We start from the raw sequence: 24,195 nt of genomic DNA on the forward strand, positions 1-24,195 counted from the left end.
AAGTAGCAGTGACCTACCTATCCTCGTCTTATCTATGCCAACATCAAAGGCATTGACCAGGTTTTCCAAGAACATGCGGACCAGACGGAAGTTGAGGCGACCGATACTCCAGGAGCCGTCCACCAGGATAACGATGTCTGCAATGGCCTCAGTGCGACACACAAATTGGTCAACTACAAGAAGGAGAGGAGGGAAGATGGAGTGGCATGAATTCAAATTCACAACAACCAGGAAAATACAAACAAAATAGTGGACTAACAAACAGGTTAATAAATGATGTGCAGCCAGTCCTCAGAAAACCCAATAAATACACAACTCTCCTGTGTGTGTTCAGGATGTCTTTATTGTTCAAACCAAATATCACACACCAACAAAAAATCAGAAATGACGTCAGATAAACACAACACTGACTTTGTGTACTGTACAATGACAATAATACACATAAAAGTCTGAACCTTGGTTAACTGCTAAGTACCAATGTATCTCTGCTTTTATCTTTTCTAAAAACATGAATCTAACATCATGTAAAAATAACATCTTCTTTTGTTCTCACCACCTAAACATATTCTTTGTGGAATTTCTCTTAAGACAATTATGCACAAACTCACTCTGCATTAAAAACTGCTCTTAAAGGGAAATCTACAGCAGAAACCTCCAACCTGAGACCAATGGTGAAGTATTGGATATAGGTCAATATTGTATCCACCGTCTCACACACCCACCCACACACACACACACACACACACACACATGGTTCATTTATCATAATTACATAACTTCTTATCTTGTCATCTTGGTCTAATATTGGGTATAATTAGAGAAAGGTGATAAATGAAGACGCTGACATAGGAAATGAGAGTTCGAGTTTGCATTCTAGCACTTTTAAAGATTAAGATAAAGATAATAGGAGTGAGACCATGCTGCAGGGTCTGAGACTAAGGGATGACTCTGGGACAAGAGAGATTTTTGTATGCGTGTTTTTTAAACTATGTGTGGCTTTTCTAAAGTTTGGTGGGAAAACAAAATGAGGACAGTACATTTTTAACAAAGCGATATAAGCTGAATGGAGTTTGATTGGAAAAGTTATGATTCAATCAGTTACATCTATTTTACATCAGTTCAATACAAACACATTCCTCATATTCAAAACTGTTGAAGTTTTCATCAAAATATGAATTTTGGTTTTCTTGATGTGGCATTTGAATACATTTTATTCACATCACATCACTTTCTGAGCTGAGTTGAACACACCGTCTTTCAGCTCATTAAGTCTGCTAATTAACTTTTATCCTGCTGTCCTACTGTGGATTTCAACAGTGGATTAATATTTTTAACTAAAGGGACTTGCTACAAAGTTTTGGAGCACTATTCAGCGCTGATCTGATCACAGGAGGAGAAAAATAGTCCTGACCTTATGCATGTTTTTACCCCAGTGATATCACGTTACGTCACAGAGTCTGTGTGATTCGACAGCAGTTTTGATAAGCTAAAATGATTTTGAGTTCCTGTTTTTTTTTTAAACAGAACTTGTACTTTACAGTCTTGATCTCCATGCTCGTGGTGCTACCACGTCATAGCAGGCACATAATGTTTGATGGTGTTTTTATGGCAGCTGTTGGTTTCCTGCATCTTCCATTGTTACATTGCATAGGCACCATCTAGGCAAATATTGTTGTGACACAACCAAGCAAGACGCAGCTTAGATTCTCTTCAGGGCGGCTAAAAATGTTTTTTGGGATGGTTCTGGGATGGTGACAAAAATGTGTAGGGCCCAGCCCTACTGTGTGGCTAAACGCTGATAACTTAAATGTAGCTAAGTAGTATTTTAGTGATCAATCCAAAAGTGCTCTCAATAGCACTCATTTATTTAACATCAGAAGGACAGTAAGTAAGTCAGCAAAAATTTCTCTAAGCTCTAGAAGCAGTTTAGTTGATAACTGGAATGGCTTGAGTAGTCTGAAGAAGTTATTAACAATTTAGTTTCCTTTTTATGTTACCCTTCTGATACAGAGCCAACTGTATAATAGAGAATAATATAATAATGTATTAAAGTGGTAGTAGTCAATAATTCATTAATGACTGATGCTCAACATAAGCAGGTGGCTGGTGACCTAAAACAACACAACATTAGAAGAAATATGGAGAGAGCTATGATTAACTGTATTCTAAACAGCATTTTTGAAATTTCAAATAAAAAAACATGTTTTTTACTGTACCAGCTGTACCATTTGTGCCTCAATCTAAGGCCAACAATATCTGAAGCTTGAAATTTAAAAAAAGACACATTGTGTAACGATGAGCCACGCAGGTATTTCGTTTCATGAAGCATTTTTCCAGACAGAGCCTTCTGTCTGCTGTCTGTGTCTGTGTGACTGTTTGAACCATCCATCTGCTGCAGATGGCAGACAGAGGAGAAAAGAGAAGACAACAAGGTTAAGAGATGGCTGATGACAATCTTTGGTTTGCAAATGCAAAACACGAAAGGTCGTTATGCTACTCTGAAATACTGTTCAGATAATGTTTGCCAAGAAGATTATGAACAGTTCAGGTACATTACAGTCACAAAGTTTTGAAAAGAAGATAAAGGAGGAGCTGTAGCTTGTTGTAGTGTTTCAGAAAAAAGGCAAAAGGCCAGGAGGCCACAAAAGTAAAAAGATATTCTTTGTAAAGTTCCTTTAAACAAACAAGCACTGCCTTTAAAGATACTCTGAGGTTAAAAATAAGGCAGAACCATAACTAAGCACAGCTTTAAAAAGATGGAGTTGCAAAAAAGGACAACTGAAGAGCTATTTTATGATAAAAGCAAGAGCCATTCAGGAAGTGTTCATATTTTTGAGGCTGATACTGAAAGTAAATAGATGTATGGATGAGAAACCGCACAGTTCAAGAAAGAGCTGTGAAATAGAAAAACTTTAGTTTTGATAATTACATTTGTAACTGAATTTATATGCATCATATAATGATTTGGCATCTTTTGCAATATTTGTACCATAAAGCATGAAATAAATATAAAGAGTCTGGGATGAGGAGTAAGAACTGTGCCAGCTATCAAGACAGATGAAGGAGCTGTAAACAGAGGATTAGAGAGTCAGAATAAAGCTAATTACAGCTGGCTGGTCAATCTGGTCAGTCTTTGTTGGCAGAGTGGTATGAATGTCCTTCAACCAGGCGTGACAGTGATGTTTTGAATCCAAACCAGTAATCACTGTCCCTTCCCTTAACATTATCTCTGCTGACATCTGTAAACAGTCTGTTAAGCTGTATAACAGCAGAACAAATTGTTTCTGATATTCAAATATTTAAAAAAAAGACTTACACAAATGCCAAATGCAGTTAATCTTCCTCAGCAAAATGAATTTCTGAAGTTTAACCGTTACTTCATTAAGTCCTTGTTGTGTCTTTTTAAATAGGTTTGTTAAATTTTCTGTCTTTTTCTCTCCTCCAAACCCTGCTGAATTTATTTATTTTTGCCCAGTGCTATTGGGACAGAAGCCAGGTTTAAAGTAGATTTACTGCAAGAGTGCAAAAAAAAAAAAAAAAAAAAAACGTGCAAAAAATTGTAATACACTGAGTGTCCACTTGAGGCTGGCTGCAGGAACACCAGAAGATGTGTCTGAACACCTGTTAAACAGCCGTTTTTTACACTAGAAATAAACTGGTTTACAGCCTGGTTCAAAAAACCAAACGTGTCTTATAAGTTAATGTCTTCATGAGCTCTCACTCTACAGGGGTGAATTTTTTGGTACCACAGTCATTTAGATTATATTTAGAAAAAAACCTTACTGCACACAGTTTGGCTCATCTCATTTGATTGACGAATAGCTCGACAGGCAGACACTACGTTTCTGTCAACCAGAATGCTAGCTAGCTAGCTGACAGGAAGTCAAGCTTAGTGGTTAGGTTGATCCGAAGATTGGTTGAGACTGTGATTTCAATATGGAAGCTGCCGCAAATTGGCTTCAGAAGCTGTTTGAGTCTGCCTATTGTAAGCAGACGCCTGTAGTCACACAGGCTTTGTCCAATTCTTTCTACAGTCTATGGTTCTTCCTTGCGAACCATGACATCATCAGTGGGTGTGTCATATTCTAGGTTGTGAAGACAAGCAGGAGATGGAGAAGAAGTGGTCTGCTGAGGAGACAAAATGTTTGGTTTGGGTTCTTGGCATCAGCAAAATTCCAGGTGAAGCTGGAGAGCAGTGCAAGTAAACAAGTTATATGCTGAAAAGCTGCTTCTGCCTGCAGATAATCATTGTGATCTGCCATTTTGTTGGTGTTGTGTTAACTGCTGCACGGATAACTCGAAGTAACATCCTCTTACGTTGGTTCTGCTGAAACTGGTGTGAACACGAGCTGGTACAACAGAAAGCACCAAGGTTTTGAGACTCCAGAACAGAGCCAGAGGCAGAACCAGAACCGTGTCTGTCTGAAAGGACTACCACTTCTACCATTGATCATTTTGAAAGACCAACCGGAGTATTTCATGTTAATGTCACTATAAACTGATGTTGTTTTATGTACTGATGTTTCTTTTTTGTAAGATTTTAAGATTTGTAAGATTTACACTAAATTAAACTTCACCCCATTATAAAAAGTAGTCTCAATAATATTAAGGATATTTTTCTGAATTATTTGACAATTAAATGTAATAAAATTATAAAAATGTTCAGTATTTTGGAAAACAACCTATGGTCAAGTCCAAGGTCCAAGTCCACTAGGGATGCATGATATTATTGCCAGTATATCGGTATCAGCCGATAATAAAATTTACACTGATCTGTACAGCCCATAATGTGATGTCATAACTAAGCGCAGGCGATGACGCTGGACGTGCGCCAACAACAAACTCAACAGGTCAGCTGTGTGTGTGAAGTTTAAGGTGTGGGAACAAGACAGCAAAGTAGCTGTTTGCATCGCTTGTAAAGTACATGTGATGCATCTAAAAACCATCCCCTGTTGACAACAAGGACTTTCTTAAGATAAAGAATGACAAAACTTTGTGCCAGGGAAAACTCGTCAACAGCCTCTACTTAAGTCATTTGACAAAGCTAAAAATACAGCAGGGACCACCCAAAGGTAAGGGGCTGAACAGGAAAATCATTGAATTTTTAGCTCTTCATAATCAGCTTTTCAGCTTGGTGGAATATACGGGGCTAATGATGCATTTAAAACCCCGCTACGTTATACCTAGCTGGTGTTTATAGCCTTACCTGAACTGCAAAACTTTTGTTTCCAGTCACGTAGAGAAGCTCCTGGTTAAAGCTAAACATATTAGCTCCACCACGGATATGTGGACACCAAGTGTCCATCCTGTTAGCATGTTGAGCCTCACTGCCTCAGTGGATAGAAGAGGATTCACTCTTAAAAAGCCTCTCCTACACTCACAGGAGTGCCCACGCAGCCGCAGTTGCAGCCGCTTTTGATAACATGTTGCGGATATGGAAAATAGAGATAAAGAACGTGCATGTTGTGCTACATGACAGTTCGTGAAATATGGCAAACGCAAAGACGGACTTCTGTGTGCCAAGTCTCCCCTGCACACTCTGCAGCTGCCCTAGTTGCTCTATCTCCAGCATTGGAGATCACATCCAGATGTGGGTGTCACTGTGTTGTTACAGAGCTGTTTACTAGGGATGTAACAGTATTGAAAATATCGTGGTATCGCGGTTTCAAAATTCTCGCAATAATACCGTGGCATGTGACAGTATCGAACAAGAACTCGCAGGGCAGTAATACGCCTTGCAGCGTCTACACTGCCGAAAATAAAAAGGAGAAAAAGAACTTGGAGTACTCCCGCTAGTTTTTTCTAGCACTACTGAGTGGGCCGGTCTGAGAAGCAAACCACATCTCCCATGATCCCCTGTGCAGTATAGGAAGACATGGCAGAAAGCATGGAGGGGGAGCAGAGCCAAAAAATTATACTCGTGGAACCTTCTGTGAAGTTTAAATCAGGAGTATCGACGCATTTTGGTTTTGCGGTCAACAAAAACCATCGAGGAGTAAACAGGACGAACATGCAAAAAACTGTTTGCAGACACTGCCAGACCATTGTTTGTGTTCAATTACAGTTAGTGTGTTTTATCCTGAACATTCCTGGCACTTAATTTTCCACACTATGACATTTTTTCCAAGTCATCTTTTTTTTTTGACAATACCGCAATAATACCGTACCATGGCCTTAATACCGTGATGATATCGTACCATGAGATTTTGATATCGTTGCATCCCTGCTGTTTACAGTGAAATGCCCATTAAACTTAGTTGCTTAATTAGCTGTTTAAAGCAGAATCAGTAGAAGTACTTCATTTAAGTTTTATTTCTTTTGTTCATCTTGAGTCTCAAAAATTTAAAATCATATTTAAGCTTTGAACTATAGCTAGATTTTTTGCATTTAAGAATCTGTCTTTTTGTTGTTGTTGTTGTTGTTGCTTCTCCAGACTTTTCTCTTCCAATCCCTCTGGCACAAGTTTAACTTTAGCTTAATCTGAGAATAGGATTCCAGACCTGGGGAGCCTTTTTTGTTCCCTGGTAAAGACTAACCTGACCTTCCTGTTCTTTAATATAACTTGTTATTAGAAACCTTATTGTAAAGCCTCTATATTCACATTCATTGAGGAGACTTTGACAAAGATACACTGCTCTCCAGAGTAGGAATGTACATGGTTAATCAATAAAACAGTTAAAATCATTTATCAAATTAGCCAGCGCAGGATTTACTATTCAGTTAAACTAATAACCAGTTTTTATTTTATCGGATTTTATGAACACAGGCTTGAAATCCCGGTCTATAATGCGCTTTTAAACTGTAATGAACCTCCCACCACTAGAGGCCGCAGTAGCTTCAGTTAATGGCCGCTACCTTCCTCTCTGGCACTTCACTGGATGTAAATATGAGAAGCTCGTGGGTGGCTTAGTGGTTAGCTTGTAGTAGGAAGACCGGGATACAACAGTTTTCCAAAGTAATAAATGGAAATAAGAAAGAGGCCACATATCAAAGCACGATATAAATCTGCAAAGAGGAACGAAGGCGGGCCGCACTAGCTTTTAATGCTAGCCATGCTGTAGAGTATATCAGGCTAACATCATACCCACTGACAGTGACCCTGTGAGGAATTTGACTGTTCTCTAAGGGGTTTTCTCCTCTTTAGACAAGTTGGTTAAGCGAAATGTAAATGAGCATTTAACCAAATAGGGAAATAGACGCTTAGGAACATCCTTACTCCAGAGTAATCTTGACTTGTCAAGATTACTCTGGAGTAAGGACAGGAAAGGATTATATTAACATCCCCTGATAGAGTTATTTTTCAGTCTAGTTATGGCCTCCTTGTGTATTGATACCTCGTTGGATTTCCTATTGATAGCTCCAGTCAGCCAACTCAGCCTTTGAAATCATCTTCTGACCTTTCATCTACTCAATCCGTCTTAAAGTAACCCTGGGAACAGACCACACCTGGCATTAAAACAGTTCCTCTGGTAATTGTCCAAATACTTGTGAGCTACTGATAATGAAGTACTTTAAATAAAATGCCTATAACTCCTAAATGGTAAATGTCATGCTTTTATAAAACCCCTTAAATTAAAGCTAAAGGTCTACACTAAAGTCCCATCTTGGCTGTTTTGTGTCAAATCCTTTCAGGTGGTTAAATAGAAGCGAAATGATGAAATTTTGTTGCTGTCCAAATAGTCACGGACCTAGCAAAAAGCACAGGTGTTACTGTTTACTTCAGTGGTTGTTTCTCTCAGTTCAAGTGTCCTCATAAGTCATGACAGTGTGACGGCATGAAAACAATCCTGAAACATCCTCAGCTACAACACATTTTATTCTACAGCTGAATTTGCAGATTTGTGTCCATGTAAATCATGAAGTTGGCTGAACCACATATGAACCGTATTTTCACAGAAGCACAAGATTAGAAAAGGCGCTGCCATCTCTGAACCTATTTACATGCAGACGCAAAATTGGACAAACAGCAGCCATAATTAGCATGCAAGCATGTGATCAGACAGATCGTCCACCTGGTGTCCATGAGAGAGATAGAGAAAGAGAGAGAGATAGAGAGAGGGAGAAACCACTTCTTACAACCCAGCCCACAGTGCAGTCTGCAGTGTGGTGGGAAAAAATATGTGGCTCCTTGACAATTGAATTAGCCTGTGTGGGAGTTGAGAAATGGGTATTAAAAAATGTGTGTGCAACAATGTAAGCACTGTTGGCGGGCTGCAACCCCTAGCAGACACAGACATGAAGCCACAAAGACGGTGACTGAGGCATGGGACTGAGCTGGGAACTACCAGAGAGACACAAGTACAAGCAGCTCTTAGATGTCGCTACACTTGTCACAGTACACATACAAGTACATAAAGGTTGAAAACAAATGCATCAAATGCTTTCAAAAAATCAGGCCAGATCAAATAAAGCAGAGGAGACTTTTTTGTAATATTCTACTAAAAAGAGGAACACATATGCTCAAATATATGGATATGGTCAGTAATGATGCATGCATAAAGCACAAACAAGTCAATACAGGGAGCAATTCACATCCTCAAACACACCAGTTCAGAAAACTTTTCCATCCTCTGTTCCTTTATCTATCTGTTCTCATTAACAGCAGCTACTTCCTTACCAGCCTTGATTATTTTGCTGACCTCTATTTAGCCAGGGATCAGTGGAGTGTACGCTGTCATTTCAATCTCCTTCTGTTTAAGTTTTATTTCCCCTGCCACTCTGATTGTGTTTCAGTGTCTGGAATTAAGACTGAGAACTGTGACTGACATGCAGATAGATAAAAAGTGGCAGTGAGAACATTTCCCTTTTCCTCTTGGCACAAGTTTGATTCTGGTATGAAAAGCTCTTCAGAAGGCTAACTGATAACAAAATAAGTGAATTATTATTCCTGAATAGTTTAACTTGTTTGATTTTGATGTATTTCTCCACTCTGTATTAATACAGCCTGAACAGAAATGATGAAATGATATTATTCAGTGGGTGAACTGCCTCTTTTATGGCCACCCGTCGGAGATGTTTTCTCAATATATCATTTCTGATGAATAGTAATAGGATCCATTTCCCGGCATGCTTTTTATCATGTAGAGCCCAGAGTTTCAACATAAGCAATTTCCTGTGTATGTGGAGAAAATGCCCACTTTAAATCAATATAGTCTGCTCCCTTCTCCTCATGTGTAGGTGTGCCCGCTAAGTGCTTTACCAAACTGAGATGAAAATGTGGAGAGCCTTTAAAGAGACACACACAACGCCATAATGAAGAGAAAAACTGACTTTGCTGGCCAGTTTAACATATCAGTCGATGCTTGTTTAACCACGTGCCAACAAATATACACGTATTTGGTCAATTTAAGCAAAACTCACTTCCCTTCATTTCTCAGAGGATGAAATATTGTTCAATTGTCCAGGACTGGCAGATGCAGAGAGCATTTATTTAAAAACAGATCAGATCAGCCTCTACTCCTGTGGACACAATGCAGGGGCAGTTGGGTAAACTATAGATGATCTGATTCCAGTGTAAACTTTCTGGGCTGACTATAGTGTGGAAAACTGGCACTTTATTTTACCCCTACAGTGAACTCAAAACTTGGCTCAGCGATAGTTAAAGACAAACTGAAGTTTATGATACTGGATAAATAGCATCAGTTGCTTTTCTGTCCACTTGATGATGCTGTTGCGCCCTTTGTCCAGTGAGGTCGGCAGAGGTGACGGTCATTCAGCAGGAGAAAGTTAGTACAACCAATTTGGAAGCACAAGGGAAAGGACAGTAGGAATGCAAGCAGGGCACGAATGACACGGACATGACACATGGGGTCTGCAAGGAGTGTTGCATGAAAATAAAATACTGCAGTAACATGATAACAATGAAGGCAAGGCTAATGATAAATCAGTTAAACAGTTGAAAAAATGGTACAGATAGCAATATATGGTATCGCAATACTCTGTGTATTGCAAAATGTTTAAAATCGCATTAATGTCAAATCTTGGCATAAGCATCATGATAATATCGTATCATTGGACCACTAGTGATTCCCACCCCTAGTGCTTTCACGTCTAAATGGTTTGGTTTGGTTGAAGTCACTTTGCTGAGTTAGTGTGGTTTGCTTGTACTGGTGTATAAGCTGTCTACTAAACTGTGGTGCAGACTGAACAACCACTACAAAAGATGGGTCTCAGTCTGCTTTAATCTGGACTCTGGTGTGGTTCATTCAAAGAGAAAAAATGAACTAAACCTTTATGGATAGAATCAGTCACCATAGCTAGATAAATATGCTTTGAAACCACAGGCAGACCAGTAGGAGCTTTTTGTAAAAATCCTTTTTTTCCTCTCATCAGGCTGCTGTCTTTATGATGTATATTATCATGGTAACAAACATTCAGCATTTCCCACACACAGACCCTCCCACCAGGTAAGCTATCAACAGTCATTTTATTTTTTTTCATTTAAGAGAAAATACAGTATGGGATCAGTTAATAAACACACTGTTGTCTCTGCCCCTCACTGTAGCATTCACATACAACACATATACAGTGCTTAACAAATTTATAAGACCACCTGTCATATCTGTCTCAGAGACCATCCAGCATCATGAAGTGCTTTAATGCGGACTCTTTCATTTTCAGTGAGCTCTCCACGTTTTACCATTTTGAACAGGAATGAGGGATTTCAAACTGAATTCAACTTTTTGTACCCAAATTTGAGCCGGCTCACTGGACTTCTCTAAGAAGTCAGAAATGTATCAAGCATAACATTCAACCACTAAAACATTTTTTTCTGTTCAGGAATGCAAATAAATAACTATAATTTGACATATTAATCAAGAAATAATAATGTGCTTTACTATTTTTTCAGTTTTTTTGTAAATCAGTAAATTTGAAAATTCATGGATAACAATAATAATTATATTTCAGCATTAAAAATATCATTTGGGTTAAAGAGCTTGTACATATTGGTGTATGAACCATTGATGAAACAAAAAAATTATTTTGGTAATCACCAATACTGTTAATTTAGGGCAGCTGTGGCATAAACCTTACTTTGGTAAGGGTTAGGGTGGTCTAATAAATTTGTTAAGCACTGTAGATATATATAAACAAGAAAACGGACCAATTAGGGAGCATTTTCTTAACATTTCAGTCCCAGTGTGGAGTCAGACCAAACTTAATGTGATTATGCAATGATGTAACACACTCACCCATAATTTGGACAGGATCAACCAAACTAGAGGAGTGAAAATGCCTTAAAACTTAAAAATCTTTGAGCACCTGATATAAAGCAATAATAAAGTTCTTTCATTTCAAACTGAACTTAGGAGTTGTATAAAATGAGTTTGATGGATTGTTTTTATTAAACAGATTTGTGTTGTCTATCAGACCCCTGACACTTAGAATAAAAGCTCCAGCCAGTAAAAGTAGTCTTCTGCTTGAAAAACAAAATGTTTTCTAGGGACACATGAGTTCAAATTTTAGCCGCTATCTGATATGCAGATATAATCAAACTAACTTCAGCTGAAAATGACAAAAAACACCATGTGTCTCCAGTGCAGAGAGGCTGAGTCAGGAGGAGCAGGGTAGTGGACAGCCAGGAAGGGGTTTCACATTTAGGGATTCATTCAAAATGTTCACGGCTCCCAATGGGCCTCTTTGAGTGTGTGGTACCCTAAGCGACCACCATTATCTGATGGTGAACTTTTATATTTTGAACAATATCTAACACTGATGTATGATTTATACTGCCAATACATGGGCTGGTATTATTAGCAGAAATTTTCATAAAATCCGCTGATACTGGGGCGCGCTGGTAGTTGAGTGGTTAAGGCGCGCACCATGTACGCAGGTGACCTGGGTTCGCATCCGGCCCGTGGCAGTATTTCCTGCATGTCTCTCCCCGCTCTCTTCCCTGTTTCCGACTCTATCCACTGTCCTCTCTCTCTAATAAAGGCAGTACCTGCAGACAGCTCAAAGTCACTACTTTATACTCAAGTTTTAAAACTGCCAGAGCATCAGTGAGTCATTACAGCTCCCTGCAGAAGATTTTTCTCTCCAACAAAAACACAGGAGGGACACGGGAGGCTTACTTATTCAGTGACGAAACAGGCAGCAGATTGATACACCTGTCGTTTGCTCAGTGGCCCTCAGAGCAGCTCCGACAAACTCAGCCAGGCACAAACATTCATATTCATCTGTGAGACCTGTGGGCCTATGCAAGGAGTATGTGTGAGCGTGTGTTTGTGTGTGTGTGTGTGAGTGTTATCCAATGGGGTTTAAGGTGTAATCCGACAGCTGTTTTTTAGGCCGTTTGCATCGTTCCACCAGAGACCTTTCCCTTGCTTGGCCTCCTGATCTTTAATCCACCGTCTTGTTCTGCTCGACTGATCACGTTCTGACAACACAGAAATATGTATGCTGAACACAACACACGGTGCTGTAACCTGTCTGTCTCTCTGATTCTGTCGCTCCATCTCTACCTGTCTGTGTTTGCATTGCTCTTTACCTTTACCTCTTTCTGCCCTGTTTATCTTCCTCTAATCAATGTCTGGTGCAATCACACAGACACACAAATACACTTGTTGAACCTTTCAAATTTCAAGACTTAAGTCTCTCTTATCATGTCTGGTTATTATTTAGCTCCATGCACACATTGTAAGACCCTTAGATATGGGTGTGGCTCCGTAAAATGCTTTCTGTGTCATTGTTCAATAAAATACTGGCTTACTTATTACTCATGCAGAAGAGGTCAGTTTGTCTGCCTGCCCACCCCCCTTCTATCTCCCCACAACATTTCCCTTTGGATCTTTTAGTTGGTCTTAGTCAAGTACAAGAAACTATTTGATTGACTGATTAATCATTCTGCAATCAAAGAAAAGGTACATTAATGTCAAACATTTCTGTGATTGGGTCAGAAACTGCTAAGAGGCTTAAAAGCAGCTGATTGTTGATATTAACATGGAATCCCTGAGAAAATGTATGTAAACCAGAATTATGACTTGTCCATAGTTCAAAATGATTATGCCAGCTTTTGGATTATCATCTTTCAAACAAGGAGAGAAATTTGCTTCAAAATAAGGGACTGTAGTTGATCCAAGCAACATGACAGAGCATGTGGTGTCATTTCAAACAACAGTTCAAAGGTCTGATGTGTGTTCTCAACCAGAAAGTGTGAAGCACTGGGATGACAAGAGAGGGGAGAAAGAGGGACACTAGACTGTTGTGATAGGAAAGTGTTAGCTCAAAGGACAAAGGCTCAAAAAAGCCTGTGAGTGTAACAAGAGAGGAGAGGTGCAGGTGTGTGTTCATAGGGCCATCATGTTGTCTGTAACAAAGTTTGATGTTAATATATGATGCTTTTACGTGGCAGGTAGAAAAAAACATTTATGTATGAAAGAAATCATAATTTTTATGTCATTCTCATTTGATTAAGAAAAAAAGTATACAAAAACAAGTAAAGTACCATTTTCTTGTAAAACTATTGTAAAAATGATGTTTGCAAGATGCGTGGAACATCTCTGCTGCAAAAAAAAAGTACTGAACTGGTATTTTAACATGTTTCAGATTAAAGACATATTTACCTTCTACAATATGAGAATTGTAGCAGGCGATATAGCGATTTTATCTCAATTGTGATATAGTTTAATTTTTATTAATAATGGCTGACAGGTGGATTTCTGTAACACTCATCAAACATGAAGTCTGTTTAATCTCAATTGTTTTGGAGTTGCTTTAAAAGCAACCTTTAATAATAGTCCCTGATTTTGATCATCCTCTAGGGGCTTGATTTGAAGCTGTGGGGGACCTGAAATGGTCCTCATGCTTCCGATGACTACTGTTAGGGCCCGACCGATATGGGATTATTGGGGCCGATGCCGATACCAATATTGGGGGCTAAAAAAAGCCGATATCCGATATATCAGGCAATAACTGATATATCGGCCAGTATATGAAATAAGAACATTGACATACACAGGATATATACTGTACATGAACACAAAATGCTGTATAATAGTCTTATATTAGATAATGGTGGACATGTGAATTAACAGTTGCATTTATCATTGTTTATTTCACAAAGATGCAACTTAGATGATGTTAAAACGCTGTTATACGCTCTTTAAAACTTACATGAAAAAACTAGCATGTTCTCCTTGACGTGGCCTAACAACGTGTTTCCACAAGGACGTTATTGTCATGGGGCACTAAAGTGTAGCTTAAAGTGCTGTTTTAAAAAGTCACAGCTTACCATGGAGTTTTAAAAAAAGGGAGTTTCTCTCGCCGTTTCTCCGGTTTTAGTCCTCTTCTCTGTTGCAGCAGAGTGAGTGAGTGGGAAGGTTGTGTGCTTGTGTGTGAGGGGGAGGGGCCAGGCACTCAGTCTGAGTTCAGCAGGGACCATAGCCTGTAGAAAGAACTGGACAAACCCCGTGTGATGTCGGTCGTCTGCTTACAACAGGTGGACTCAAACGGCTCTTGAAGCCAATCCGTGGAGGCTTCCGTATTGAAATTGCGGTCTCAACTGAACCTTGGATCAACCTAACGGCCCGCCCACTAAGCGCAACTTCCTGTCAGCCTGCTAGTCAGCATTCTGGTTGACAGAAACGGAGCCTCTGCCTGCCGAGCTATCTGTCAATCAAATGAGACGTGCCAATCAGCTTTCATCCTAAATATAATCCAAACGATCATGGTACAAAAAAATGTACCCCGTACAGTGGGAGCACAATAAGACACTAGCTATTGAGACACGTTTGGTGTTTTGAACCAGGTTGAAACCATTTTATTTCTAGTGTAAAAAACGGCTGTTTAACAGGTGTCCAGATGGGACTTCCAGTGTTCCTGCAGCCAGCCTCAAGTGGACACTCGCAGTATAGCAATTGTTTTGGACTTCCGCATTGGCTTCAATTTTCAGGACCGGAGGTTGCCTCTTGGCAGGGACACACAGGAGCAGAGCAACAGGAGCAGAATGACAGAATCCCCGCGTGGCAAAAAAGTTAATATATTGGCTACATATTGGCCGATGTTGATTAATCTGTGACACGCTATAATCAGCCCACCGATCAATGGGTCAGGCTCTAATTACTGTCCTAAGGTATGTTATGTGAAAATTCTACATTCTACATTCTCTTTCAACACATTTCCCTTCACTTGACATTTTTTGGTTGAAGTACACCTGCAGTGAGCTTGTTTCTTCAGAAACCTGGGATAAACTAATATCAACTGATTCACACTATAACAACAGATCAGAACAGTATGCCATAACTTCTATGTGTGACTGTGAATAGGGAGGTAAGAGTGGGGACAATCAGGGAGGAAGTGGACGCTAATTGTTCTAATTAACCTCTGCACTTAAGGAGTCCTTGCCTGTAATGACCAAACTGCCATTAGCATTAGCACACACACATGAACTTGTTAACCACCGTCAAACAATTAGCTCAACTCATCCATGACCCCCCTCTCCACTTAATTGAGGACAAGGACAGAAATCTGGCCAGCACAGAGACCACACACACACGCGCGCTCCAATCCACGAGAGCATTGACTGATCTACTGCAAAGTCTCTGAAGGCACCTCTAACATGTGTGAGGATAATTTTCAGTCCCTATCAACAGGAATAATTCAGCGTCTGGCAAGCACCCAAAATAAAATGTAAAACGCAACTCACAATGATGGAAAAACTGTTAAGTGAGAAGAGACAAATGGAGATGAAACACTCATTTCTGGCTTCTCTCACTGTCGCCTCACTTTTCATGTGGGTTTATTTTAATTCTTTCTCTTTAAATAACTCTCCTGAACACCCTCCTTAGCTTGCCCTTCACACACTACACACAGTGTAAATTGAAACTGTGCTATCTCACATCATTTCTGAATCACATCCACAACATCAATTTAACATTTCTTGGATCCTTTCACGCTCTTCAGCCATGACATACATATCTGTCTCTTTATACTCGTAAAGAAGAGAAATGATGAAACGTTAAGGAGGCATTCAAAGGAACTGATAGCATCACTCACAAGTTAGTTTATAGCCTGAGCATACATGAAGTGAGAGCATGATTTCACTGAATTTGTTGTCTTTCAACTGTGGGATTAGTTTTGGCCTCCTCGCTCAGTTTGTTCAGCTTTTTCTCTGCCAGCAGTGACACATCTCTGTAGCCACAAATCTTGGACATCTCCAGCAGCTATCGAGCATCATGCTGACTGAATTTTGAGGCTGAGGAATTAAATTATTTATAGTGCAAGTGCAAAACCACAGAGGAAGTGTGTAAATGGTAATTCTGGAAAGTAATAGGGGAATAAAAAAGCAAGACACATAAAGATATGCACAGATAGCACACAGGCACAAAGAGATGGAGAGATTTAGACTTAATGAATGTTAATGCCAGGAATTAGCGAGGTGATAAATATAGAAACACACACACTCATTTCTAGAGAGAGCCAACGCTGAAATAAATGCTAATGTTAGGAATTAAGGTTGGCTATAAATACAGGGACCTCGCTCTGGAGGTGTGAGTTTGTTACCCTCTGCAGATGTGATGGATACTCAAGACTCTTTCTCTCTCTTTCACCATCAGAGAGCTGAATGTCAACAGAATCTCATTGGCCTCCGGTTCAACTTTAACTGTCTGTCCCTCGGGTTCAATCTGTGAGTGTCTGCCCGTCTGAGCTCTGGTTTAAAGCCTCCATCAGAGAAGGAGGAAGGCAACACTCCACTCGCTTCCCATTAAATCATGTACATTGGAAAAGGCACCATAGCACAGAGGGAGGAGGGCTTTTGTGTTGTTTTGTTTTCATGCTCAGTAATTTCTACTTTTTGTGTACTGTGCATTGCTCTTGTGAAAAAGTTCAAACAAGAAAAGTAAATTGATGTTGATTTCAAAGTAATTTAAATCAGACAGTGCAGAGAGACTTTCATATGGAAGGAATTTCCCATCCATGGCAGTAACAGCCCATACAGATATTATGGGAGGGGCAGAACCTTTCAAAAAAATGTCAAAGGCTGATTGGACCAACATTCTGTCTGTAACAGTCAGTACAAGCCATCAAAGCAAGAAACATATGACATGTAAGCATGCATTGACCCAGGGAGAAAACTACATAACATGAGCTCAACAGGCAGCCATTATCCTCATTATCAGTTGAATCAGCTGGAAAATCAAACTCTTTCCAAACTCTGTCAAGGAAGAGGAAAAACAAATAAGAGAAGCTTTCAGTGCAGGTCTTAGCTCTTCTGTTAATAAAGAAACTTTGTTCATTTCTAATAAAACTGATGCTATGGCTGCATTCATGCTTATCTCTTCACCGGCAGCCATTGTTTACAGTTGTAGTAAAACTAAACCACCCCAGCAGCTACTGCCTCATTCTCTTCAAATGTGGATTATGCAGCACCTGTCATAATTAGATGATACAGCAGACAACCAACCTTTACTACAAGCAGCTACCGGCACATGCCGTAAAATCCAGAATATAAGTCGGCCCAGTATACAGTAAGCCCGAGTATGTTTCTTTAAACTCCTTAAGGCAAAAAGGTTTAAACTTTACTCCTGAGTGAGGAGGAAGTCCACAACTTGCAGCTTCTGTGCAGCTGTGTCACTCTTTATACCATCAAACCAGCATTCAACAGTAACAAAAACACCAACAGTGCACTTCTCATTCTCTCTAAATGTACGATTATGAAACATTGAAAAAAAAGTGGTTTATGAGTGGCATCAAACCCTGGTGATCTGGTGTGTATTTATGTATTGTATGTTCTGAGCAGTGAAGCAGCCCTTTCCATTACACAGTAATGGGGTGACTTTTCAGTCATGTTTGGTCTCATGCAGCTGTGACAGTGGCACTTGCACGCACCCCCACCTCATGTTTTAACGCTTGCCAACTTTTTAGATGAAAAACAGGTATTAAAAGTGAGGCTTATAAACTAGATTTAATGGTATATAATTCAAACAAGGATTGCAAACTTGTAGCTTTCACAAATTTGATGTCCAGAAACAGAAAACTGTTTTGCTTTTCTTTTTTTCTAATTTAGCTGACAAAAAAGTTTTTCATGAGCAAATTCAAGAGTTGCAAAAAGGGCAAATATATTACTTAAAGTAACAGTCTGAAAAACAAAGAAAAAACAACATTTCACTCACAGATGCAACTTGAACATAAATGAGAGCATGTAAAATGGGAAATAATGAATAGATAAAAGCCATGTTAAGATAGACTTTGTGCTGAGATGTGTTTGTTACAACAAATTGATTTAAAAGCTTGTAGACAGAAGTTTTATAAACCACCCACCATTATTTGTTTGATTTGTTTGCTGCTATAACACCCTCCTGTTTTATAAATCTGTAGCTCTTCAACACTAGAGTTCTTAGCTTTGATAAGAAGAATCATTGATGATTAACAGTATCAGTTAAGAGTCTGCAGGGCGACAACCATCTGTTTTACTACTGGAGGCTACTGACCCATACTTGTCACAAATATAGCCATGGACACACCTCCAATGCACACAGACAGAGACCTGCACTCGACACACAAACACGCACACTCACACGCACCCAGCTGTCCTCTGATTTAATATCATGCAGCTGTACAAATCAAGGCTTTTATTTTTCAGAAAACATTGTTCAGGCAAAATGTCCAACAAAAATTTGTTACGGTCTTCTTTGAGAGCCAATAATGGATTTGTTCTTGCTTGGATAAGAAAGACATGAATGTTTATTGTCATAGCTACATGAATAGCTTACTGAAACATGGATGAAATCAGCAGCAGTGGCTTCTAATACAGCAGATAGGGAAACAAGATCTGTTGTTAAATCCATTGTGTGGGGAAAACATATAATTTCTGAAGTACTGTTTTTATTAAATTTAAAACTGAGACAGAGACACGTTTAAAAAAGTCCTTCAACCCACAAGATTAGGCTTTTGGATATTGTTTTCACTGTTGTACTGCCACTACTGCGGTGGAGTAAAAACAAACTTTTAAGTCTTCAAGATCACATCATCCAGTCTTTTGTGAACCTATCATTACTTAACAATATTGGCAGCTTTGAGTCCTCCATGACTAAATGGATGCTACCATCCAACTCTAATTCAACGTATTTCCCCAAGAATCTTTATCATTTTAACTTCTATATTGCACCCAAAACCCAACATGTGAATCACATGATGGTGTACAAGAAATAGTCAGCAGATCAACAAAGATTCATCCTCACGACAATGAGTTGTCTGACACTGAAAATACATTCAACAGCTGGTTAGACAGTTACCTGAAAAAAATACAATCTGAGTGTTTAAAGAGAATATCAGGGGATCATTCAGTTAACATTACCTCACTGTAAAAGTTATTTGGATCCATGTTTTTGTTCACTCTACACTAAAGTTGTGTATCTCTATAAATCTCAGTGCTGTCACTTGAAGCCCATGTCCATCCTGCCATAGAAAATATCTGTAAGCTTTCTTTAAACTAATAAAATTTCCCAACCCTCTGTTTTTTGGTCTGCCCCCACAGGCCTCCAAACTGTGCCCCCTCTTTTTACTCAAGCTTCTCTGTGCTGGACCATCAGCTGTCCTGAGCCCTGAATCTTTCTCTCTTCTGGCTGTTGGTGCATCAAGCAGGCTTTGATCTGGGTTATCAGCCTCATGGGATTCAGACGTCATGTTTTTTCCTCTCTTCATAGTTCGTATGTAGTCCTGTCTCATCCCCTGTCTGTGTGAGTGCTGAGCTTTCCTCTCCCCTGTTTGTGTGGCCTGTCAACCTTCTGGGTGATCATGGTGGTGAGGAGAATTTGATTAAATCAGTTTAAACTTAAATAGGGACTGAATTTAAACTCTTTAGATAAGTTTTACAAATATCTGCATATTGGGTCTTCATCATTTCTAGATACTAGTTTAGAGTATGTATTTTTCATCTCCTGATGCAATGTTTTGTTTGATTTTGAGGACACTAACCCAGTGAAACTGGATTAATATTAGTTACACCTACCAACAATGGCATTTTGTTAGTCATGACACTTGCAATAAAATGATGATGAGAATGATTTGATACTGGGCATGTTATGTAGCATACGGTCAGGTTATGTACTATCTCTTTTTTCTGCAAAAAAACTTCAATATGAAAAAAATATGATGATTTTGATTATGGTATGATTTTTTTCACATCAATGCCCTGACTTTGGCTATTGGCTTAAATGTGGGAAAATGACATTTGATTCTTATAATCACAGGTGACACGTAGAATCATTTGATGCACAAGACTATTTTTAAATATGAATGTAATGAAGTGTAATAAACGGAAACAAATGAAGTGATCCATGTTACTACATTTGATGCACAAGACTATTTTTAAATATGAATGTAATGAAGTGTAATAAACGGAAACAAATGAAGTGATCCATGTTAACTTTGTCAATAGTTGTCTGCACCACATCTATCATGAAATCTTTATCAATAAATTTTTAACAATTACTCTGAGGGGGACTGACAGGTAACTGGAGTCTCATTTGACTGTGTGAGTATTATAATGAATGCATTTCTAATTTTTTACATCAATTCAAACTTTTGAAAAAGTGAAAAGTGAAAAGTAACTGTTTACATTTACTCAAGTTACTGTCATTGAGTAGCTTTTTTGTGTAATTGTACTTTTTTGTGTACTTTTCGGCACGACTCGCCGACCAGGGTGATCTTGATCAGACAAAAGCTGAGTGTACTGGTATACACATGATGACTGTGTCTGGTAACCTTGCAAAGCAGATGGATACGTCCGTTTCCTTGTATTTCACTGGCAAATCCATCTTGCAAAGCTTTGATCTGAACCGTTTGGGCCTGGTTAGAAAGTGACAAGACCAATCAGCGACAAGGGGCAAGCTGCTAGCTGCTACATCATGTGCTTTGTTTCTCTGATTGGCCCGTAGAGATGTAACGGACAGAGCATTCACCCAATCATACCTTGAGGATTTTTCAAAGCCTCTGCCTTTTCTCAAATGTTTCCTATTGAAGCTTTCCCAGATGGATGTGTGAAACACATCCATCTGGCGTGTCAGGTTATGTGTCTGGGTGTCCCCCAAGAAACTGGAAAGGATAAATGTTCACTGATTTAAGTGAAAATTTATACTGTGAAAAAAGTAAAAATGCAATACAACATGCTGCCATAATATCAGTAATAGCTGTTGACGCAATAATACCTCCAGGAGACGGTCTCTTTAAGAAATGAAGTAAGATGAAGCCTGGTAACAAGCAAACAAAGCTGGCAGCTTCTTAAACCGATGTAATAAAGCCCAGAGTTACACATGCTCACTGTGTCTCCATGTGGCAACCAACTGGAATGGGAATATGTAACTGTTTTAAAGTCCGTGACTTAAAAGAAAACAAAACAGCCCTTTTTTAATGCAGCCAACTGATTTAGGAGCCTGGAGAAAGGTTTTTGTTGGCAGAAATCAAACTTACAGAAACAAGTGGAAAATAAATAAATGACAAACTTTGCTGGCACTCCAGTTGGCAGCAGCTGTAATGTTTTTTCTTGTTAATCTCATCTTTATCTGTTAAATGCATTGGTTAGGGAGCCTTGTTTTTGGCAATCTTTATCATAAATAGATTAGCAGTTTGATCATAGAATTCTCTTTGAGATTTTCAAAAGGAGAAGTCCATTTTTCCTACTTTCATAGCCAAAATTTTCAAGATGTGGGAGAACAGAATTGCCATATCAGTATAGCAACAACATTTTAAGAATATTTAAGTGTAATATTCTGCACACAGAGTGCTAAGCTGCTGAAAAAAAATAATGATCCATTCTCATAGACAATTTCAAAACAGGCATTGATTATTTTCTCACTGCCTCTGTATCTGTCTCATTGTAATCTACCAAGTACGCTTCTCTCCTCCACCTCTCTTCCTGCCTTCAGATGAATAGAAAAAAACTCTTCATTTTCACACGCCTTTGTATTAAGTTTTCAATTGAACTTCTAAATGGAAGCGTGGTATGGTAATTACTCCAGGTTGGGTGGGGGAGGATAAAGATAAGGCAATTATGTTTCACAGTAATTATGTTTCTCTGATGTTACTAATTACAAAGAGCACACAATGAATGGCTTTACTGATTTGACAGAATGATTTAATGCTGAATTAAAAGTACTGGAAGACTGAGGCTAAAACTGACTCCTAAATCTAAAAGGAACTTGATTCGTCCTTCATACTTAAGAGTAAAATACTAAACCTAAAACAGTCGTGGTATTTCAACATGTACCTTTGCCCAGGTTTTTACTCTGGTTTTCTCTGCAGACAATGACACAGCAAAAGGGAGAAAAAAGTTGGACACTTTACCTCAGTAACTGATATTTAAGAAAAGAAAACCTCCTTGCAGCTTCCAGCAGCATGCAGCTGAAATTTTCTGCTCAGATCACTGATTGACTTGGAGGGTTTAAAACTGCTTTGCTCCAGATTTTACAGGGGAAACTCAAACCAATGATTTAGAATCATCAACTTTTTGGGTGCAGACCTCTAAATGACATCAATACAGGAAACTTGGACAGACAAAAATAAACCAAGGTAAAATATTCCTCTAAATCCTTTTCTGTTTGCTCAGAGTCCGATTCAGTCAATGACAGCCCAAGAGCAGACAGAAATAAGTTTCATTTCAAGCTTGGGGAATGGACAGTGTGTATTTAGTTCAGAGCAGCTCTCGAAGATACAGTTTAGTTGTTTGTAGGGAACAAAGTGGGAAGCTAAAGTGGTTATTACACTGAGAGCAGAGGATGTTTCAGGACAATGCCTTTAGTTTAAGGCCCTGTCTCCTCTACTTTAAATACATCTGAGCAACTTCAAACAGACTTAATGAGTATTCCCACACAACTATCTGCAACAAAAGTCTGACAAAGACAGACAAATATAACAAGCTTAAGTCAACTGCAATCCTCTTTCTTCTCAGCATTTCCTGACCATGATCTGCCACCATGAGATGCAAACCTGCTGGTAAAGTACATCTCGTCATGAATGTTTGGTCTGAACTGGGCTTTACAGTCAGAATCTAGATCACACAGCCCAACTCTTGTTGTAACAGTAGCAGTTATTGACATTTATTTGTCTGGTAAGGGTTACACTGCCATTTCTAAGGCTTTGGGGCTCCTGCGAACCACAGTGAGAGCCATCATCCATTAATGGAGAACATTTGGAACAGTGGTGTACCATTCTGGAAGTGACCGGCCTACCAAAATTACTCCAAGTGCACTGAGGACTCATCAAGGAGGTCACAAAAGAACCAAGAACAACACCTCAAGACTTGCAGGCCTTACTTGACTCAGTTAAGGTCAGTGTTAATGATTCAACAAAAAGAAAGCGACTAGGCAAAAATGGCCTCCATAGGAGATTTCCAAGGCCAAAACCACTGCAGAACAAAATAAAACACAATAGTTCTCCTCATATAAAACATCTTGATAATCCCCAAGACTTTTGGGACATTATTCATGGACTGATGAGACCAATGTTTAACTTTCTGGAAGGTGTATGTCCCATTTCATCTGACATAAAACTACCGCAGTGTTTCTTAAAAAGATCATCATACCAACAGTCTAACATGGCGGTGGTAATGTGATGGTCTGTGGCTGCTTTGAGGATTAAGGTTCTGGATGACTTGCTATAATTGATGGAACCATGAACCCTGCTCTCTATCAAAAAACCTTGGAGGACAATGTCCAGCCATTAGTTTGTGACCTCAAGCTCAAGTGCGCTTTGGTTATACAGCAGGACAATAATCAAAACACACCAGCAAATCCCCCTCTGAGTGACTTGAAAAGAACAAAATGAAGGTTTTAGAGTGGCCTAGTCAAAATCTGAACTGAAACTTGATTGAGATGCTGTAGCATAAGTTAGCTTATATACGCTGCTCATACTTAAAAACCCTCTGATGTGGCTGAACTGAAACAATTCTGGAAAGAGGAGTTGGTCAATATTCCTCTACACATTGTGAAAGACTCATTGAGAGTCGTCACAAACACTTGATTGTAGTTGTTGCCACCAAGGGTTGGACAACTAGTCATTAGGTTAAGGGGGCAATTATTTCTTTACATAGGGCCAGGTAGGCTTGGGTGGATTTTTTTCCCTTATAAATAAAATCATGATTGTTAAACTGAATTCTGTATTTACTCGGGTTATCTTTGTTTATATTAAAATGTGTTTGATGATCCAAAACAGGTGATTAAACACTAATTTTGATACGTTTTTTCTGCTAAATGCTAC

At 39.0% G+C, this 24,195-nt stretch overlaps 1 protein-coding gene across 1 annotated transcript in view; it reads right to left on the bottom strand.

The window, feature by feature from the left end:
* col14a1a (collagen, type XIV, alpha 1a) overlaps positions 1-24,195 on the bottom strand; it is a 194,361-nt gene that overhangs the window by 130,106 nt on the left and 40,060 nt on the right. Inside the window, exon 9 of the mRNA XM_041793294.1 lies at positions 18-173. Coding sequence (XP_041649228.1) covers positions 18-173 — 156 coding nt within the window. The remainder of the gene's footprint in view (positions 1-17; positions 174-24,195) is intronic.

Source organism: Cheilinus undulatus, linkage group 8 (assembly GCF_018320785.1).
Source record: "Cheilinus undulatus linkage group 8, ASM1832078v1, whole genome shotgun sequence".
NCBI classification, from domain to species: domain Eukaryota; kingdom Metazoa; phylum Chordata; class Actinopteri; order Labriformes; family Labridae; genus Cheilinus; species Cheilinus undulatus.